Source organism: Vipera berus, assembly GCF_964194415.1.
Source record: "Vipera berus genome assembly, chromosome: 2".
NCBI classification, from domain to species: domain Eukaryota; kingdom Metazoa; phylum Chordata; class Lepidosauria; order Squamata; family Viperidae; genus Vipera; species Vipera berus.
The window spans coordinates 165,852,539-165,873,998 of record NC_138203.1 but is presented as its reverse complement, the minus strand read 5'-3'; the positions used below and the strand labels follow the sequence as shown (position 1 = coordinate 165,873,998).

The 21,460-nt window shown below is 41.9% G+C and overlaps 1 protein-coding gene across 1 annotated transcript; it reads right to left on the bottom strand.

The window, feature by feature from the left end:
- Positions 1-2,711: 2,711 nt before the first annotated feature.
- Positions 2,712-21,359, bottom strand: LRRC45 (leucine rich repeat containing 45). Its single transcript, XM_081316456.1, has 18 exons — positions 21,161-21,359; positions 18,966-19,277; positions 18,244-18,305; positions 17,421-17,491; positions 17,054-17,232; positions 15,318-15,446; positions 14,625-14,737; positions 13,956-14,014; positions 12,928-13,005; positions 11,392-11,527; positions 11,110-11,187; positions 10,502-10,613; positions 10,310-10,380; positions 9,458-9,550; positions 9,188-9,280; positions 8,255-8,428; positions 6,190-6,337; positions 2,712-3,822 (listed from the first exon to the last, which is right to left on the bottom strand). The coding sequence occupies exons 2-18, from the start codon at positions 19,207-19,209 to the stop codon at positions 3,626-3,628; spliced, it is 2,037 nt and encodes a 678-aa protein (XP_081172582.1). The 5' UTR covers positions 19,210-19,277; positions 21,161-21,359; the 3' UTR covers positions 2,712-3,625.
- Between the last annotated feature and the right edge of the window lie 101 nt (positions 21,360-21,460).

Here is a 21,460-nt window from a genome sequence, read left to right as displayed (position 1 = left end):
AAATTTAATGGTAAAAAAGTAAGATTCTACATTTAGGCAAGAAAAACCAAATGTACAGGTATATTATAGGGGATACCTTGCTCAATAGTAGTAACTGTGAGAGGGATCTCGGAGTCCTAGCGGACAATCACTTAAATATGAGCCAGCAGTGTGCTGCAGCTGCCAAAAAAGCCAACACAGTGCTAGGCTGCATTAACAAAGGGATAGAATCAAGATCACGTGAAGTATTAATACCATTTTACAATGCCTTGGAAAAAAGATGTTGAGACTCTGGAAAGAGTACAGAGAAGAGCAACAAAAATGATTAGAGGTCTGGAAGCTAAAACATATAGGCAACGGCTGCTGGAGTTGGGTATGTCTAGTTTAATGAAGAGAAGAACGAGGGGGGACATGATAGCAGTGTTCCAATATCTCAGGGGTTGCCACAAAGAAGAGGGAATCAAGCTATTCTCCAAAGCGCCCAGAAGCAGGACAAGAAGCAACGGATGGAAACTAATCAAGGAGAGAAGCAACCTAGAACTAAGGAGAAACTTCCTCACGGTTAGAACAATTAACTAGTGAAACAATCTGCTCCAACACTGGAAGTTTTTAAGAAGAGACTGGACAGCCATTTGTCTGAAATGGTATAGGGTTTCCTGCCTGAGCAGGGGGTTGGACTAGATGACCTTCAAGGTCCTTTTCAACTTCACTATTATGATAACTAATGACACGTATCATAGGATGTATGTCAAAAGTAACTTGTCTTCCACTATGACAGCTTCCTAGCTTTGGTATGCACTATAGCAAAACCCCGCACTCACCCCCCATTCTTGATAACCTAATCTTTGTGCTGGAAAGGTCTTTTTTGTTCTGTTTTTCTTTACCTTCCTTTGCTAAACTAAAACAAGAAATAAGTTTTAAGTAAACCAAAAAGCTACAAGTTTTAATAAATTAACTTGTTTGCATCTTTTCCAAATCTATCTATCAGAACTAAGTAGAACTTACACAGTAGTTCAGGCACTGTAAGTTACATTGGCAGTTTTATTCTCAGTCCTTTTAAAATGATTTCTACTACAGAATTCTTTTTTGTTGCACGCCATTTTATTTAAGCTTCCCATGACAAGATTTATTTCTTGATCAGTCACATTGATATGTGTGAAATTTAGAGGTTTTGCTCTAATATGTATAATTTGAAAAGTCCTTACACTTAACTATATTTGCCACTTTAAAACCTATTCACCCATTTTAGTGTACTATCAAAGCAATATAAAGACATATGCAATTAAGTGTGTGTGTGTGTGTGTAGGTAAAGGTAAAGGTTCCCCCGCACATGCGTGCTAGTCGTTTCCGACTCTAGGGGCCGGTGCTCATCTCCATTTCAAAGCCGAAGAGCCAGCACTTGTCCAAGGACGTCTCCGTGGTCATGTGGCCGGCATGACTAGACGCCAAAGGGGCACGGAACGTTGTTACCTTCCCACCGTAGTGGTCCCTATTTTTCTACTTGCATTTTTACGTGCTTTCGAACTGCTAGGTTGGCAGAAGCTGGGACGAGTAACAGGAGCTCACTCTGTTACGCAGTGTTCTGTTCCAGCCTACTACCGGCCCTGCAGAAAAGTCAGGGACAACCCTTTTACAAAAGGCAAAAGGCTGGAAGTAAGCCCGCCAAATTTATTTACAGAAAACAGATCCAAAACAAAGCAAACTGAGCAAAACAAAATACGAACCACTAAAACAGAAGCTGTTCAAACGGTTGCCTTCAGCGACCAGCCCTCCCACACATCCCCCTTTTAAACAGTTTCAAGGCGTGGCTTCTCTTTGCCTCCTTCCGAGGTGCCCCATTGCCTTCCTCTGTTTACTCCTACTTGACTGCCTTCTGCTTCGGGCGTCCTTGAACAAGGCCAGCTGTGGGTCATCCTCATCCAAGCTGTCAGGCTCACCCAGCTGGGTCTGAGTAGTAACCAGATGGGAGGGGCCTGGCTGAGAGCTCTGCGATGCCTCAGAACTGTCCTCTGCAGGCTCTCCAAACCCCTCCTCCTCCTTCTCCTCTGAATTGTCCTACCCAACTGCCGAACCCACAAGCTGGCACTGAATCACAACACACGGCACTCGATATTTGACCCGCCAAACTGCCGACCTTCTGATCGACAAGCTCAGCGTCCTAACCCAAAGCCACCGCGTCCCTCTATGTGTGTGTGTGTATATATATATATATATATATATATATATATATATATATATATATATATATATATATATGTATGTATGTATGTATATGTATATGTATATGTATATGTATAGGTAAAGGTAAAGGTTCCCCCGCACGTGCGTGCTAGTCGTTTCCGACTCTAGGGGCCGGTGCTCATCTCCGTTTCAAAGCCGAAGAGCCAGCGCTTGTCCGAGGACGTCTCCGTGGTCATGTGGCCAGCATGACTAGACGCCAAAGGCGCACGGAACGCTGTTATCTTCCCACCGTAGTGGTCCCTATTTTTCTACTTGCATTTTTACATGCTTTCGAACTGCTAGGTTGGCAGAAGCTGGGACGAGTAACAGGCGCTCACTCTGCTACGCGGCACTCGGGATTCGACCCGCCAAACTGCCGACCTTCTGATCGACAAGCTCAGCATCCTAACCCACTGAGCCACCGCGTCCCTTTTATGTATATGTATATGTATATGTATATGTATAATATAATATATATGGAAATAAATGCAAGCTAGCTCCTACAATAATGGCAAAATTACAAATGTTTATTTTTCATACCAGTTATAAAACTAAAAATAAAAACCAAAAACCTTTCCTTGTTCCATGTGTGTCATCTTGTTCTCAAGACAACTACAGCTAAATCAGGTTGAGTTGGAAGTTATTCTAGCCTCTGGCTCACATTTCGAATGTTGTCATCAGTGAGAGAAGCTGTGTCTTCTTACTGAAACTGAAAAGGCTTTGTGGATAAATCAAACCCCACCCCTATTAGGACTGTTTCACCTTTAAGTCCAGAGGAATCAGGTACTAATGGCTAAGGGTTACTGTAAAAGAACTTCTTAGAAAACTAGACTTAACAGTGATATTCTCAGGCATGGAAAATAAATTCTGTGTTCTACTAGATCAGCACAGCCCCAAACGACTCTAGACTCAAAGTAGTCCTTTTGAGATTACCTGGAATGCTGTAGATCTTGTAGAAAAGGAAAATGAGCATAGGAAAAATCTTCATGATTGGCTGACTTAAATATTCCTTTTACTACTGTTGATTGATGCATTTAAAAGAGTCGGTCACATCAAAGCATTATTATTTTTTCCAACAACAATCATATCACAGAAATGATGTGCATTTTGGATCTAAATTTGAGGCCAAAATCGGTGAGGGAGAACTTGTGTGTACATACATTATCTGTGGGTTACAAATAGGAAGAGATGATTTATATCTTGAAGACCATTCTTGCTGCTGTGGCTGCACAAGATTTTGGCAGAGAAACTAAGAGGGTTTCTAAAGCAGCCCCAAGTGCTTCATTGACGCTTCACACTTAGCTCCAGGTAACTGGCCGTGGAGATTCTTGGGTCTTCAAGAAACGTAAGCAAGCCTGGGCTGGCCACCATGATCCTCTTATGATCCCTTTCCTTGAGGATGAGCCTTATGAACTGCAGAACCTACTCACTTCTTGGGGCTGAGAGAGCCAAGGGGGGAACCTTGCACATAGGTCAGGATGGCATTTTGAAGGAAACTGGCCCGCTGAGCTTCCTCCTCCCTTATCCTGGAGATTTCTGCTTCCCGAACCCGTAACTTCTCAAGCAGGCTGGAGATTTCACCCTCTTTGTCCAGTAGTGCCTCCCGGTGGTTACTGGACAACACTAGAAAAAGAAAAATGAAACATGAATGCATTTAGCCTTTTTTTTAAACTCAGGATAATGGACTCCAGATGATGGTAGAGGACAGGAAGGCCTGGAGGAACGTTGTCCATAGGGTCGCGATGGGTCGGACACGACTTCGCAGCTAACAACAACAACAATGCAATCCTTTAAAGGCAGAATACATTTTACATGGCCTCAAGAGAACTACAAGATGTTACATAATTTTTTAGATGATTGAAACATCTAGATGATGTCATTGTCTAAATTTAGAATGAAAGAGTAATCGAACCGGGATACATTAACTGTGGCTGATTTCTTCCTAAGGTAACATTAGCTTGGCAACAGAAAAGGTCTTCAGCGTTATTGAGCAGTGTCTGGCTTCAGGGTTTAGTGACTGTGGTTCACCAGCAACAGTGAGTGATATCTTTTAGAGTCAAGATGGTCTGCACATGTGGCTATAAAGACCACAGCTCAGTCAGTCCTTGCTCAGTTGCCTATGGCCTGACCGCCATGCCACTGAAGATGCCAGCCACAGTTGCTGGCAAAATGTCAGGAAATCAGTTGTTTAGACCACGGCCACTGAATCCTGAGGTTGCCAAGCAGATACCAGCCATGAAAGTCTATACTAGTATATTATCAATTAATTCTCCAGTAAGTAAGCAAATGGGCAACCGTCTCCAGCCAGAGAATGGAATTGGCTTTCGGCAAAGAAAGAGGATGGGATGTTACAGGCAAGGAGATGGAAAAGGTGAGACTTGAGGTATCTGTGGACCAGATAAGCCAAACAGCCCCCATCACTTTTATCTAGAATTGCAGCCTTAATCATGTACAGCAAGTGAAGATGGCATGTAGGAATTATGATGGCTGTCCACACAGTCAGCTGGATGTTTAGACTGGATTTGGCATTTTTGTTCACTTATATCAAATCCTTCTCAAGGACCTGCGATAGGCAGATATTGCTTAATAATATTAATGGTATTGTCATAATAGGATGAAAACTGTTTCAAGTAAAGCTACCCTTTGCAATTGACTGATGGTGATTTTGTCAATGTCCACAGTGTTCAAGTGGTGCTCTGGATGTTTTGGGATTGCCCCCAAGGGGCTTTCTTTATCACAGCCACTATTTGAAGGTTTTGACATTTTGTTCCTTTCTCTTTCTATTCTTTCTCTTCTCTTCTGCTATTTCCAGCAATTCAGTGTCCATGATCTGGACATTTTGTCTTTCTTATCAACAATTATTAAGTGTTGGGTGTTGTATGGCAGATGCTTATTAGGGGTCCTTGGTGCTCTCTGAGCTTGCTTGTTTTCTTGCAGACATTTCATTACCCTAACGGTTAGGGCCTAACCTAACTACTATAGTTAACATCATCAGTGCCAATAAGGAGTGCTGTTTGCTGTCAGTTTATATTCTGGTGTCTTGCCTGTCTGAGTGGGTGGAGGTGGTCTTAGGGATTCTTTGGTTGGGCTGTTTACTAGTGGCTCTGTGGCAGTTTCTTGATTGGGGAATTGCTTACTTGACTGTTGGTCTGAAGGTGATCTTGGAGTTAATCTATGCTGATCTGAGTGCTGATTACTGGAGAGGTACTGGAGTCTTTTTCTTTTGGGGGCTGGTTGATTGTCTCTTTCGCATAATCTGGAGAGGTTGTTAATGTCTATGTGTCTATTGATGGCTGATTTGTCAAGAGTGCCAGGGTTCTAGAAATTCTCTGGCATTTTTGGATTTGGCCTGGTCTAGGATTGTCTCATCTTCCCAATTAAAGTTATGAATAAGTATGTTGTGAAATCAAAGAAGTTTTGTCATGCGCTTTGACTGCCAGCTGGTGTTCATGGATACGTTCTGCCACTCTTCTGCTTATTATTATAACTGATAATAAGATGTTTATTGTTACTTATTATTACTGAGGTGCTCTCTGAGCTTAGTTTTTTTCCTGCAAATATTTCATTACCCAAACTAGTTAATATCCGCAGTGCTCACTATTGTCACATTCAGCTTCCTTCCTCTAGTCAGTTTGGGATGATGGAGTGGGAAAATGGAAGTCTCACTCTGCCTTTTGGGAAACGAGTTGCTTGGTTACTCTCTACTCACGAGGGAACACCAAGAGATACATATTAACGTCTGACAGAAATGCCAGGAAGCAGACATGGTGGCAGTGAGAAGTAGATGGAATCTCCCACTGGAGACAAGCCCACACTGCTGAGAAAACCAAGTCTGCCTCCTGTGTCCCTATTTCCTCCCTTATGTTAGTTCCAGATCTGGGTCCTCACTTACACGTCAGTTAGGTAAGGTATTGATTACGGGTGCAATATTACGGCACATCATATAAATTGCTGCAGGTACTTTGGTGGAAGAAGGCCTTTTCTAGTTACCTTTCAGCTGGCGCTCAAGGGCCGCAATCTTCCCTCGCAGCCCTTCTTGTGCTGTTCTCTCAGCTTCCAGGTGACCAATCTGCTCCTGCAGCTCCACACGCACTTTATTGACCTCGGAAACTTTCTCTTGTTCCTTACTGCCCAGCTCCTGCCATCCATAGCACAGTGGGGCAAAGTAATCAGCGGCTTGTGCTTCAAAATGTTGGTACTACAGACAAAGTCACCATAATGGCCACATGGGTGCACACCTTCACCATCGGCCCAACAGCCCTGCCCTTGCCCTGTGTCTCACACTCCCTTTACCACTCTTGGGATACGTACGTTCCCAAATAAAATTGGGTACGATGGGAGGCTGCCTAACAGGATAGAGCACCTAAGCGACTTTGGGTAGTTGTGGAAAACAAAGGAGGTTCAGATCCTGCTTGTTACTTGGATGGGACACTGTCAGTAAATCCCCAATTTGTAGAGTAGACGAGGAATACCGCTACCCACCCCTCATTTGAGAAGGCAGCGATAGGATGCCACTCTCAGCCATTGCCAGGAAAACTACACGGATGGGTCAAGTGCCCTACCAGGAGTCAGGCTCAATTTAAGGGAATTCTTTAATTTTTTATGATGAAGTTATGCTGAAACCACTAGAGATATTGCGAGTATTTGAGTATGAAACAGGAAAGGTGATCTTCTTTAAGGTTTTGCCAAGGGGAACAGGAACTGCATGCACCCCCAGCCAGCATTACCACGAGAAGCTCTTGGTTCAGATAAGGTGCTTCTAGGAACAGAATAAAACCTACAAATGTTAGGGGGTCATATATTATACTAAGTCTCTACTCTGGTTTGTGCTGTCAGTCACAAGTGATTGACTTCACAATACACTTAAGTCATAAACCATTGTTTACAACCTGCAACAACCAGGTATTATACGGGAGAACTTTCCTGGAGACAGAAAAAAAACTACTCGAAAGATGATCTTTGTTAACCAGACAATTTACTTGTCCTACATGTTTTATAGAACAGTCTACCATACCTAGCTTTGCAGTGTGGAATCCATAAACTAGGAGCATCTGAACTTTGACTGTTTTTTAAACCATGCCCTGTGTCTATTCAGAAGAGCCTGCAGATAGTCCTTGAGCTACAGCTATAATGGAGTCTGCCCATTATGGTCATAATTCATGATGGTCGTAAAATGGATTGGTCACATAACTGACCTTATGATCATTTTTGCAGCAGCTGTTAAGTGACTCACTACAGCCTTTAAATAAACCAATCACTCGCTATGGGCACAGTTTTGCCAAAAACCAGAGGAAAACTATCACATGACACCAGGATGCTGCAAACAGGTGTAGATGCGGTCTGGTTGCCATGTGCTCAAAGTGCAGTCCGATGACTATACGGTGGGTGGGGGAGGGGAGGAGAGACCTGACCATTGGAAGTTCAAACAATGGCTAGGTAACCGTTTGTAAGTCAAGGACTATCCCTATTCCCAGGTATGTACGCAAGGAACAGTAGCCTACTTATCAGAACCTGGTTGTTGGGAGGGGGGTAATTTCTTTATTCTTGTGGGTTCTGCCATAATCCTGGGGGGAGGGGGGAGCTATGGGCACTACAATGTATCCTCTCTGCTTTCCTCTATCTGCCTGCTCTTTTATATATTTCCCTTGATGTCGGTCTGGGGTAAGAATGGAATGTGCCTCCGGCCATCTGCCTTATCTCTAGCTGCGGAAGAAGAGGCACAGAGACTTAACCGCCTAACAGCCTTGGGAACGGCGCCTTACCAACCCCGTTCCCACAGCAGATTTATACCTGGGGATTGGGCCATTTGAACTGGCCAGATGGACTATTGGGGTGGATTTTGCCAGTTGCTCTTTTAACCTATTGATTCACGCGGGAAACCCTCAGATCCTGCCTTCTATGCCTGCTGTCAACTTCTCCTAATAAAAGTTCCTTTTGGAATGAAGCTGTTCCAGGAGTTATGCTTTCTTGGGAAGAGGGATTGAGGCAGGTCCTTACACTACTGTTGAATGCTGATATCAGGCTTCTTCCTGTGGGACTTTTTCAACTCGCTCACCTGCTGAAGCTCTTCCAGTCGCCTCTTGAGTCCTTCCACCTGCAGACTCAACTGGCCTTCCTTAGCGTGTGCCTCTGCCACTGCTTGCTTCTGCTGCAAGCAGTATTTCTGTGCCTCGTCACGGGATTGCATCATCAGCCTCAGCTTCTCCTCCGCCTGCTCCTGGCGCTGTTGCTATTGCATTGCCCACAAAAAAGAGAGAGAGAGAGAGAAAGGAATAATCTTTTTTCAACCTATTAATGATATGTAAGAATTGGACACATCTTATTAATAAGGTTTTATTTTATTTCCATTATGAGTTTTAATCTGTTACCTGAACATGTTGATCTTTTTTTAAAGCCTCTCTAAATTAGAAAGCATCATCAACTATCCCTCAACTTGGGTACCTCCAATTATACTGAGATGTAATCAAAATTCCCAGGTTGGTCTAGACTAGTTTTTCCTCAATCTTGTCATCTTTTAGAACAATGGAGTTCAACTGGTGAATGCTGGCTAGGGAATCCTGGGAATTGAAGTCTACACATTTTAAAGTTGCTAAGGTTGAAAAACACTGAGGATATTAGAAAAGAATGGATGCTTCCTTGCCACCTCCAACTTTTATAAGGAAGACTTAAAACACAGTTCCTACTCTTAATTCTATTTTACCTAATAATAACCCTGATGTGAGATAGAATAAACAAAGCCATCAGTTCTGGGCCAAGTAAGAGTGAAATTATTTTGCTTGGTGCGCCTGAAAACGTAATGTTAAATTCTCCCCAAATGGACATTCATCCAATGTTCCAACTCTAGAAAACCTTAGCATGCCAGTTATAAGAAAATACCAGTCTCTGTCTATACTTCATTTTACTTTCTGATGTAGCATTGGCACGAATAGGGAATGGACAGATAAAATTATGTAGCAATGCTGCTTTTGAGCTGCCCTGTCAACCTTACCTCTTCCAGCCTGGTTTGGGTTTTGGCTCTGATGACTTCTTCCTCAATTTTGCCTCGTTCAATGAGGGCAGCAGCTTTCACTTGGCCCAGTTCCTAGTGACAAGGCAGAAGAACAACGCACTGCAATTTCTGATTGTAAAAGCAAACCAAGAAACCTGCTGTGGTCTGAATCTGGATACATATTCTTAGAGAAAATCCAAAGCAACTGAGGACAAGATTCAGCTGGTTTTCGGGAAAAAGTCCACAAAATTGGGAAGCCATTCCACTCACCTCCTCAAGCCCAATGCGGATGGCCTCCAGCCTTTGGATGCGCTCCTGCAGAGCACGTTCACATGTCTCCCTATGTTGAGTTATGTGTCCCACCTGCAGGTCAAGCACCATTGTTCAGAGGATCTTTAGCAGCACATAAATAACGATTGACACCAGCCTTTCTCTTGGGTAAATGGGGGACACACGAGGAATATTGGAGCAAACAAAATTTCTTTATTCAAGAAAGCTTGGGGCACATTTTCCAATTCCTTAGCAAAAAATCCAAACATAAAACTGTAATATGAACCCAGAGAAAGGGACTGACTTATTCTGTCTGTCTGTCTATCTATATCATAGTTCTTAACTGCCCATCCTCCTCAGATATGTAATGAAGAAAAAAGAGGCCTGGATTTTGAAGGGTAAGGGTGATCCTACTCTAAAGGAAGGAAGACAAAGAGTTATTCAGGATAGTCTTGATTCCCAAAACCCTGAACTAAAAAAGAAATCCATCAAAGGGAAACATAATTGCCTTCCCTGGTCTCAAGACTCTTGGATTGTAGATGTGAGGCAATAGTGAAAGTGTGCAGTTACTTCTGTGGAGCTGGGGGATTGGGGGCTCTGTAATGGAGAAACCCTGGAAAAGAAACAATTTCCTAGCATTCTGACCAAGTCTTACAACAGTCCCAAGGGTCTTCCTTTATTCATATGGCCAGGATGGAAGAGCTCAAGACTCTTGTAGGCAAGCCATGCTTCCATCGTATCTTATAAACAAGGGTAGAATGGGTAGAATTTATTTTCAGGCCAGAAAGCACAACTACTTCAGACACACTCCCTGTCCCTGGAGGAATGCTAAAATTCCCACAGCCTCCTCACCTCCTTCAGACGAAGGGATTCTGCATCATTCAGGACCTGCTTGAATCGCTTCTTTTCATTTTCCAAACGCTCTGTAGAAACACAAATATAGTGAGGTCCCCAACTCCTTTCGTCTTTCTTCCCTTTCTGAAGGACTCCAACAAAGCTCTCCTTTCACTCAGTAGCTGCAGACGACGTGTGAGTTACACTCACCTTCAGCCTGTACAGCTCTGAGTTTCATTTCTGCTGTTGTGTGGGTCAGCTCCTCCTTCACCTGGAACAGTTGCTCTTGCTGGTTTTTGCATCTTCTTTCCAGCTCATCCACCTAGAAGGAAATCCACTCGTAGCAGAGAGACAGACAAGCTCCCATCTCTCTACAATAGGTTGCTGGGAAAGAGTGTCAAGCACAAACAGGCAACCTGTAGTTCACAAGCAACAAGAAATCCTTGGCAGCCTTCTGTCTGAAGGGCTTCCTGGTGGCCCACCTAGCAACTGATTAATGTCTATGGAATAGGTGCATTGTGTTGGATTGACTGCATTTATACATTTATGGCTTGTCACAACACAACAAGAACCTGTAACTCACTGAAGCAATTGCCCAAAGCTGCTATTGCCCAAGGCTGCATCCAGGAGCCAAAAGCTAAGTTGAGAGAATCTTAGTTGAATAACTCTTAACGCAGTGTGTCTCAACCTTGGAAATTTGAAGATGGGTTGACTTCAATGTCCATGGTGGCTGGAGAATTCTGGAGATGAAGTCCACACATCTACAAGTTTGTCAAGGTTAAGAAACTCTGCCGTGATGCCATTCAAACATTTTTTACCTCATTTTTGAGCTGGATATTTTTCTCATTGGCTGTGAAAAGTTCCTGTAGAAGCTTTGCCTCACGATCAGAAGAATTCTGCAAAAGCAGAGATGCATCAGTCAGCCCTTCTTCCTTTTTCCAGTGTCCTTCCTGGTTTGATCCAAACCTCGGAGCAGCTTCGCACCCTTTCCCCACTAACATTGGGCTTGTTTCAAGCAAAGACATCTGTTTCAGATGGTGCCAGATATCTTGCTTGATTATATGCACTCCCTGACTCCTCAGATCTTCCCAGATATCTACCTTCTTGTGTTGTTGAAACTCCTTGGCGTGCTTCTCCACCAGTCTTTCTTGCTCCTCTTTTGCTGCACTCAAAATTTCTCCCAGGCTGCACACCTTCTGCTCTGACAGTGCCAAAGCTGCCTCTGTCATCTGGAGTCTGCAAAGCAGCAAGTTTCAAGTAAAAGCTACTTTCAAGGCTACCTTGAGGTTTTCTGAGCTAGCTGCCCAGCAATAAGAGCACCTGCACTGCAAAACAAGACGTTGTTTCAGAGTAACAAGATGGTAAAGGAGCTAAGCAGTTCTTAAGTTTGTAACTAGTGCCAAATCTACCCATAAACCTCAACCTCTGGATTTGGAGTGTCAGGTTGACCAAAGCAGATCCAGAATTTGCACTCCTTGACGGCCTTTCTTAATACATGTACCAGAGACCAAAATCTCTGGTCATTAATTGAGACGGTCATTAAATAAGATGTCATGTGACCACTTCTCTCAATGACTGCAATCCTGGGACTCCCGATTGCAGTTGTTAAGTGATCTCCTGGTTTCTTTAGTGGACGGAGGAAAAGAGCTGCCTGCAAAAGGGACTCAGTCTCACATGGGGCTAAAACTCCAAGGACGGCTCTCACAAGAGGCTGGCTGGAAAAAAAGTCCATCCCAAATCTAAGCAGGATTTGGGCACAGACCATTGGCACCATGGGGCATTTGCAGGAAGCCCCCAGACACAAAAGGACTCTCCATGCTGCATCTGTCCCCAAACCTAAGCAAGGTTTTGGCCAAGTGTTTTCAGCACAAGGTGTTTGCAGCCAGCCCACAGAAACCAGAGGGAGTCGTCTTGTCAGGCAGCAATGGCTTGAGATCTTCCCTACCAGCTTCCACACTGACTTACTGGGGAAGCTGGCAGGGAAGACAGCAAATAGATGACTGTGGGACGTTTGTAAGTGTGCAATAGTTGCCAAAGCACCCGAATTGTAATCGGATGACGGGGCACTGCAATGGCTGTAACTATGGACACAGGTCACAAGTCTCTTCATTCAGTACCATGTAAATCTGAATGGTTGCTAAATGAATAATTGTATAAGGACTACCTGTAGGTACATACATTGATTAATATCTGCTCCACACAGCATTGAATGAATTCTTGTGTCGCCAGCCACATTTTCCAACAAATATACTACAAGTCAAATTTGTTATTTGAAAAACTGTCTCCAGTATGCAGAACAACAGGAGCCTGGCTTTTTTTTTTAAATCATCTTCTTAAATTCTGTCACACATTTTTACAATGATAGGTACATTCCCCATTTCTCCCTGCTCCTCCTCATTTGTATATTATTTTATATTTGTGTTTAGGAAGGTGAATAGTTCTATTTCAACAATTACTGAATTTTGTCCTCTCTGACTTATTCCTGTTCCCTCCTCTGGTTCCACAATTTTCCATTCATTTGAATCATGAAGTGGAATGCCAGCTGGACCATTCCGATTGGAAATCAAATCTGAGTTGGGACTGTCATCAACAACATTAGTCTAGTTTCTCCAACATTGCCAAGCTGTTCTCCGTACTTTGCTTTTAGGGAATTCATCATCGAATAGCGCTCATTCAGGGCCTCTTGCAGACGCCCGACTCGTGCTGCCGATACCCTGCAAGGAGAGCAGAGGGGATATCCATGTATAAGGGAACATACACTGTGTAGAATCTTTGCTGAAAACTGACAAGAGAGGAGCCCTTGTGGCAACATAAGAGCCAGGTAATGGTTAAAACTGCTCCTTTGGGTTTATTTAGAGTGCTCTCTCCCCATCCTGAGCTGGCAGAATACCATCCCGGTGTATAGATGATTGGTCTCCATCAGGTAGCTGCCAAATAATGGCATCCTTATTTACTATATATGGGCTTGCTTCCTTCCCTAATCAAATGTCACCAGCTGAGAGAAAAACATTTGCCAATGATTCTTTTGAATCTAAGAGGGGCTGGAGAAGACAAGGTTAGGGAGATGTCTACTGGTAGGTTTAATCATTTGTCAAAATTCATTCCGATTTAGCCTAAGAAATGGATGCCAAGATAACCTTGTCAACTTTGTGAACTTCAACTCCCAGAATTCCCCAGCCAGCATGGCTGTAATTGAAGTTCACAAGTCTTAAAGCTGCCAAGGTTGGATACCCCTGGCCCAAAATATGTGTAATGTGGAGAAGGGAGGATGCAGGGATATGCAGCAGGGCTCTCTCTCTCCCATTGCACCTTGACCCTGCCTGTCACTCACTATTTTTAAATCAGGTTTAGCGATTTTTCAAATTTTTTCAGGGAGTCTCAGTGTTGTGTAGGAGAGGGGTTGTGCAGTGCAGCAAAACTCCTGTTTCCCTGCCTAGGTGTCAGTCACCACTGGACTGGTGTTCCAGTGAACTCTTGCTTTAAAAATAGTCTGACTTAACAGCTGCTAGGTATGCAAGGGTGTTGAGTGATACAACAAGAAGGAAGGACCCCAGGCAACCCATCTGGCAGCTCTTATTCAGGTTTTATTTGTTTGTTTGTTTTATTTGCTAAATTTTTAAAACTGCCATCTCACAATGGAACTCAGCTATACATGTTGGCTTACCTGTTGCTCTGGTTTATTTCGTCTCTCTGCTTGTCAATGGTGTCCATTAGATCCAGGAACTGTAAAACAGATTTAACATTAACAGCATCCTTTCAAAGTACAAACATTTGGTAGCCACACCTACTCTGCTTATAAGTAGCTAGTCACCTTATTGAGTGAAAAATAAATTTAGGCTGAAAGTTTCCAAAGTTAGGTCCCAGAGGGAAAGAAACTACTCTTTTTTTTTCCTTCTAGGAAGATCAGGGCGCTCTAAATAGTTTTATCCCCTTTTAATCTCACAATATAAAGAAGGCTAAATTGAGAGATAATGTTTGAGCTCACACACTGCACTAAATTATAATGTTGTTTGATTTGGGTTGATGATTGTGATCCCAGTCAACTGTTCCTTGTTCAGTAAACCATGGCAAAACAAATCCAAGGCTTTGGGTGATTTCAGCCACTAAAGCAGGCATGTCAAACTTGCCACGTCATGTGACATCGCGTGATGTATCGGGACTTTTCCCCCATTGCCGGCAATGGAGTGGGCGCAGTTTCAGCGTGACGCATCTGGCCAGTGGGCCGGCAGTTTGACATGCCTACACTAAAGTAACTTAGTTTTCATAGTGGAGCAAGGTATACATTCAAGCTCCATCACCTGCCACAACTGTTAATTGCTTTTGATCAACTAACCTGTTTAGCTTTCTCTTCTTTCAAGCACATCACCTCTTTGCTGAGAATTTTTGTCATGTTACGACTTTTGGAGAGAATATTCTGACGCTCTTGGTTATGTTCCATCGCTTGATCTGAACCATAAAGAAACATGAAACAAAGTTAACGGTTCTCTCATTCAACAGGCTTGTAGGTGTATTCAGATGTTGTTACTTATGATCCTGCAGGGGGGAAAAAATCACCACCTGGATCTGACAAAGGTTCTACCTAGAGCAGCATTTTTTTTCCTTAACATTGATTAATGAGTTATCACTTTGGAACCCACCCACTCAGTCAAAACAATCAATTTCCTTTATAATGTACCCCCCCCCAAAATCCCCGAAGATTATATCTCTGTATACACTCATCTAATACCTACTCATTCTTAGAATATATAATTTATTCATTACAATATTTTTTAAAGCCCACAAGCTGGACGTAACAGCAGTGTCTTTAGACTGCTGTTGTCCACTCCCTGCCCACTTCCAGAGTAGCTCTCTAAATCCAGAGTTAGAAATGTCTCTGAAAATTCTGAAAAAGTCTAGGTTTTCACGCTGTACGGTGATTCCTTAGCCCTACAGCCATAAAGGCAGGAGTCACACAGTAGAACAATCTGTAGGTGGAGTTGAATCTAATTATTTTTTTATCAAGTAGAAAGCTGGCACGATTGCTTACCCACAGCCTTCAGGATATCACTTGGTACATTGTTCCCAGCTAATTCAAGCTGCCGTACTGTCCGGTTGCTATGAAGACAGTTCAGAAGTGCCCGGCCCCCCAAGAGTCCAATATTATTCCATCGCAGATCTAAGCAAGAAACAAACATTCATACAAGGTCTTGCATTCCCAAATTGGCACACCAGTGGTTGAAACCAGCTGACTTTTACCAGAATGAATGCTAAACAGTATTTCTCAAAGGGTGCTGAGGAATTTATTACATTGCTTAGGAAGGCAGAAGCAAGTCCACCAGCGTGGGTTAACTTTTGATAGTTCTGTACCAAATTGTACAGAACAGGGCTCTCAAGCTGTGCCCACAGTTGGACATTTCTGTTTCCCCCCCCTTATTTGGAAGACTATGTACAAAAGTATCTACTTTTGAACAGAGGTACTGCACTACAATATCTTTGCCAGCTGAGATACTTCATTAATTGTCTAAACATCAGCCCTAATTCTGCAAAAAGCTACGCCTAGCTTACACATAATTCATGCAATTTTCAAATTAGCAGGAATTATTTCCAGACTTCCAGTGGAGGTATGGTGAACTGAAGATGGCTCTGTGAAAGTAGAGCAGATATCTGTGGCAAAAACCAAGGAACCAGTGAGCAGAGTGGTTTCTTGTTATCTTTCTAGATAAGGATAGGATAGGAGATTGTCCAGACGTGTTCTAGAGCTGCTCCTTGTAAGAAGATTCAGGACAGCAGTTTTGTCCAGTTATAAGACAATGGGATTAACCATCGTGCTTGCAATTATGGTGGAAACTTTTAAAGGTTTTTTTTTTTAAAAAAACCTCAAACTTTAAAACCCTGAGTGAGATTTTTGAAGAATGAAATCAGAAAACAGTAGCCACAATATCAGCAATGTCAGTAATGATGTCTGCTTCTATTGGTAGACTATGTCCAAAAGGTGTTATTGAATAAATGATAGATGTAGAACAAATTTTATCTGACAAGAAGAGAGGAAATTGGATTTACAAATGACGGGCCAAGAGAAAAGGCTAAGGAAAGGATGTTGCACTGGATCTATAAAATAAATTGGATGAATTTAAAAGGGAAATATAAATTATAAACCAAGAAAAACTGTTTTTTTCCTACTCGATTAACAAAAGTGGCTTGTTAAAATCTTGAAGAATGAGGCAAAGAAGAAATGAAGAGAAATCAAATCATATGACAATATCTGAATGAACTGAACTGTTAAAAGTAAAAGGAAGGAATAAAAAGCTGGTTTATTTGATCAAGGTTACAACAAGCTTTGTTATTACTTTTGGCAACCTTTTATGGACTTTCTACTGACACCAGGACTACAAATACGTTTTACGGATTTGTTTATAGAATAAGAGATGGGCTATGGGATGAAGAAATATCCCATACTTTTTACAATGTTTGTCTTTCTTTAAGTTTAATTTGCATCAGTTTTAACTCTTATAATCAAAATTCTTAATAAACCAAGCATAAAAAAAAACAATTAGCAATCTTTACTTCCCAGTACAATGGTCTAAGTCAAGGGTGTCAAACTTGCCACATCACGTGACATGTCACAACATATCACGACTTTTTTTTCCATTGCCGGCAATGTGGTGGGCATGGTTTCACCCTGATGCATCCGGCCTGTGGGCCAGCAGTTTGACACCCCTGGTCTAGCTGGTCAAAAGGGATGGCATGGGAGTCACCCTCTGTTTTTAAGAAGGCTGGCCTTACCGAGTTCTTGTAGACTAGAATTGGCTTTCAGTGCCATGGCCAGTTCTCCTGCTCCCTGATGGTTGATTTGATTATTGCGCAGGTCCAACATCTGGAGATGGTGGTTTGCACCAAGCCCCTCGCAGAAGACAGTGAAGCTTTCTTCCCATACACCTAGATTGTTCCACTCCAAAGTGAACCTTGGGAAGGAGACAATTACGATAATAGAGGCTGATGCATAGAAGACATAGGTTATAGTTGAAAAGGGAACCCCGAATCCTCTCCCGAGAAGAAGACATAATACAAATATAATAATCCTCCTTGGACAATCTGAACCAATTGTTTGTCCACTGCTTGAGAGACCCTCCATATCCCTGTGATTGCTCACCTCTGGATAGTCTTGTTTTGCCTGAGGAGCTTTCCCAGAACCTCAGCCCCAGCAGCTCGCAGGTTGTTTCCCTAAAAGAAACCAAACCTAGTTAGTCTCTTCATTTCTCAAAACATGGATTCATCCAGACATTAAACAGAACCAAGACTCTGAAAATTCAACACGACTTTCTCCTCTTCACACAACTTGTTAATTCATGCTCACTTTGCAGAGTTTGCACTTCTCACCACAGAATTCATACATTTATGTCCATTTCCATATTTTACATTTAGTGGGTCGCACGTTATCTTTACGACTCTACCATTGTACATCATTTTGTGTATAAATAGAAAGGGAGAATGGAAATTTTATCAATAACTTCCCAGTATTGATTTGGAAAGAAACTATGGTGAAAATTGATGAAAATTTGAGTCACAAATATGCATGCATATGTACATCCATACACTTATGTGTGTGATAGTCAATTAATAACAAATTCAATAATATTCTCCAATGTCAAATTATGTAGTAAGGATTGGGAAATATAAATATGCTTAAAAACAGAAGAGCTGAAAAACAATTCACCAGAAGTTCTTTCTTTTACCTCTTATTCTATTTGTGCATTTTACATTGTTATTTAATTATTCAAAGATTAGATACTTATCTTCAACTGCTATTCTAAAACCAACAAGTTTCTTAAGGTTGCACACACACTATAGACTCCAGTTATATGTTTTGCCTCAGAAAGCTTTTCCACTATTTTAAGCCCACCCTGTTATTATTCCCCAAAGCAAAAGCATCCTAGACATTTTGCTACCCTAAGACTAAGGTGCAGCACACTCACCTTCAGATTTAAGAACTTCACAACTGTATTGGAACAAAGTCCGTGTAATAGCAGCTTGGCCCCTACAAGGAAAAAGACTCATATCTGAAAATGTTAGCAACTTTCCCAATTTAAAAAAACCCCATATTCACACATTGTACTGAATCTTGTTTTGTTTAACTATGATTTATTGAGTAAACCACAGTGGGTGAATTCATGCCTGATGTGACATGTGAATCCAGTGACATATTATTAAACAATATATAGATTTATTTTATTTATTTTATTTATTTTAATTCCATTTATATCCCGCCCTTCTCCGAAGACTCAGGGCGGCTTACAAGCTTAGCAGTAGCCTTCATCCTATGTATATGCCTGCTTATTAGGGCTTTCACACACACACCCCAAGCGGCATTATTACAAAGTCAGCTTATTGCCCCCAACAATCTGGGTCCTCATTTAGTTTGGCTGATCATGAGAACATACTCTTGAAGACTCTGACATTTCCCTCTCCTCCTATTCTTGGGAAGGTATATATTACCACATGTCCTTGTGCTAAGTTAATGACTAATTTCCACTTTAGAGATGACCCATCTAGGCAAACTGTTAGCACAGACAGTGTCTGATTACAAAGTGAAGTTAACAGCAAGCAACACAATGGAAGTGAAGGTGCCATGAACTCCAATAAATTTTCAGGACAGGAGAGAAATCAAGAATTGCCTTATGGACAGACGAAGTCCCACCTTCTTCACTCAGCATGCAATCGTTCAATATGATCTCAGTGAACTGGAGGTCATCCTGCAAGAGCTTGCCAAGGACTCCGCAACTATCTACAGAAAGGCTTTGTGTGGCTAAATCCAAGCGGTTTCTTCCCGTGGCTTCCTCCAAGTGTGGCAGGATACTCTCCTGAGGCTCAGCACCACTCTCTTTGCACAGCCTAGTATAACACTGTCGGAAAGCATCCATCTCTGTGGCAGGCATCAGCATCACTCATTTCCCCCATGTAGATAAGGGGTTAAGACCGATGGCAAGATCAAAAGGCAGCAGCTGGTAGCCTGGTGGACAACAACAACCGTAGGTTATTGCCAGAGCACATATTGCTTAGTGATCTGATTTGAACCTCTATCTCCAAATGCTGAAGCCAGCCAGTACCTCTGTTCCTAGAAGCCTTTAGACAAACAATCAAACCTGTTTCAAAAGCTTGCTGTGGGTTGCTAGAACTAACAGCCAATGCCTACTTTTGTAACTAAGGAGACTGGAGCATGTTGGGAATTGTAGTTAAATGTCTTTTCTAAATCTTACTACCTGGGAAATAGGGCATGCTGGGAACTGTAGTTCAGAGGCATTTTAATTATTTCTTTCACTCTACCAGAAACAGTAGATTTACTGTGTGATTCATACTTTAGGGAGCATACTTAAATAAAAAGATCAAGAGCAAAGATATCAGTTAAAACATATGCTAAGATACTGTTTTGGCAGAAAAATAAATGATTCAACTAAACAAATAATACATTTAGTGCTTGTTTTATGGCACAACTGTGTTTTGAGATAAAATATACCAATTGCATTCTATGAAGTTGTATCTTCTGGTGGAATTAAGAGACCACTCATTACCATAAACATGTGTGCAGCCCTGTATGTGTGTGTATGTTTTGTACAGGATTCCTTGAAACTCAGTGTGTGGGTTTTACTGTTAAAATCTGGATAGCACATTCTGCAAAATGTACGACATCTGGCAAGTTTGTCTATTCTGTGTGTCAACAAGTTAATGTTTTAATTTAATTTAAAATGTAGGGATGGAGCCAAAGTTTTGCACAAAGGCGCCAAGTTGATACCTCTCTCTCCAGACATTTGTTTTAGAATCCAGTTGCCATTATAGTGTTGTGGTCTATGAGAAGGTAATGTAGCATACTATGTATAATTACAACTAGGCACTTTATGTTTCTGTATTCCAGGCAGTAATAATCATATATTTTAAATTTGTTCAAAATTTGAGTGACATATGTGTTTGTCACTCAGAAACTGAATCTACTCTCAAAGCCCAAACACTGAGACAATTTCACCTCAAACTGAAATGGTCCTTAAATCACCATGTAATGTCAGTTTTGAAGTCTGTGGACTCTTTTCTAGAAATACTTTGTTTCACATGATATAACATTAATACAATGTAATCTTTTAAAATGTGAATTAAAAATGCTTGAAAATACTTAATGCATACAACTCACTAGTCCTCCTACATTTTATTTCAAAACATCACAGCAATAATTTATTTTTAATCTTTTAGTGAACTTTCTACAGTTAATCTCTAAACATGTTCATCTCTCTTTAAATACTTACAAGAGGAAAAATTAAAAAATTAAAAATTGAACTGTAAGAATGATTGGGGGGGGAGAAAAAGGAAACATCAACAACTAAACATAACTTGTTGGCTTGGAACCACTCAAAAGGCACTTCTAAATTATTTTAGATTTAAACTGAGATCCTAAGCAGGTTTACTTTACTCAAGTCCTAACAGAATTGCCTTTAGGGGAAAAAATCAGAACCCCTAGCCACTTTTTTTAAGCTAAATTACAGGACTAAATTCAGCGGAGTTGAGTTGCAAACAGTTCTATATCTATTAGTAGGTCCTACAGAGTTCAATATAATATTATGCCTCTACAGAAATAGATTTCGGTTCTGAATCATCACTTGTTCACGTGAATCCACCTATTTTCTTGGATGTAAGTCCCACAAGCAAAGAACTAAAGTTTAGGACTATGATTCAATAGGATCGACGCAACGACCACCCGCAGTCCATTCCCACAACTTTTCCGAAAACGAGGGCTGATGAGCAAAAGGCTAAGAAAGCGGAACCGCTAAGCAAGCGTCGACGAGAAGCTGAGAAATGCGTTCACTAAGCAGGACACGTTGGCAAGGATGGCGTTCCTGAACGACTTACTGTAATCAAGACTCTCATATTCTGATCGCTCCCCCTCCTTTCCCTATTTCCTCCATCCTGAGAGCCTGACTCGATGCTTTCGGGCACCGAACCCAGCTCAGTTTTTGTTTTCTTTCCTAAAACGAAACTTCTAATTTAAACCTTCCGCCTAACTTAAGCCTCCCGCCTCTTTTCAGATCAGCAGCTACCGAGACTAAAGGGAGGGTGGGCGGGCGAAAATCAACTACACGTCCCAGAATGCCTCTTGTTAAGAGTCTGGTGGCCCCGTTCTTCTCCGGAAGTAAACGGTTGAGGGTGGGA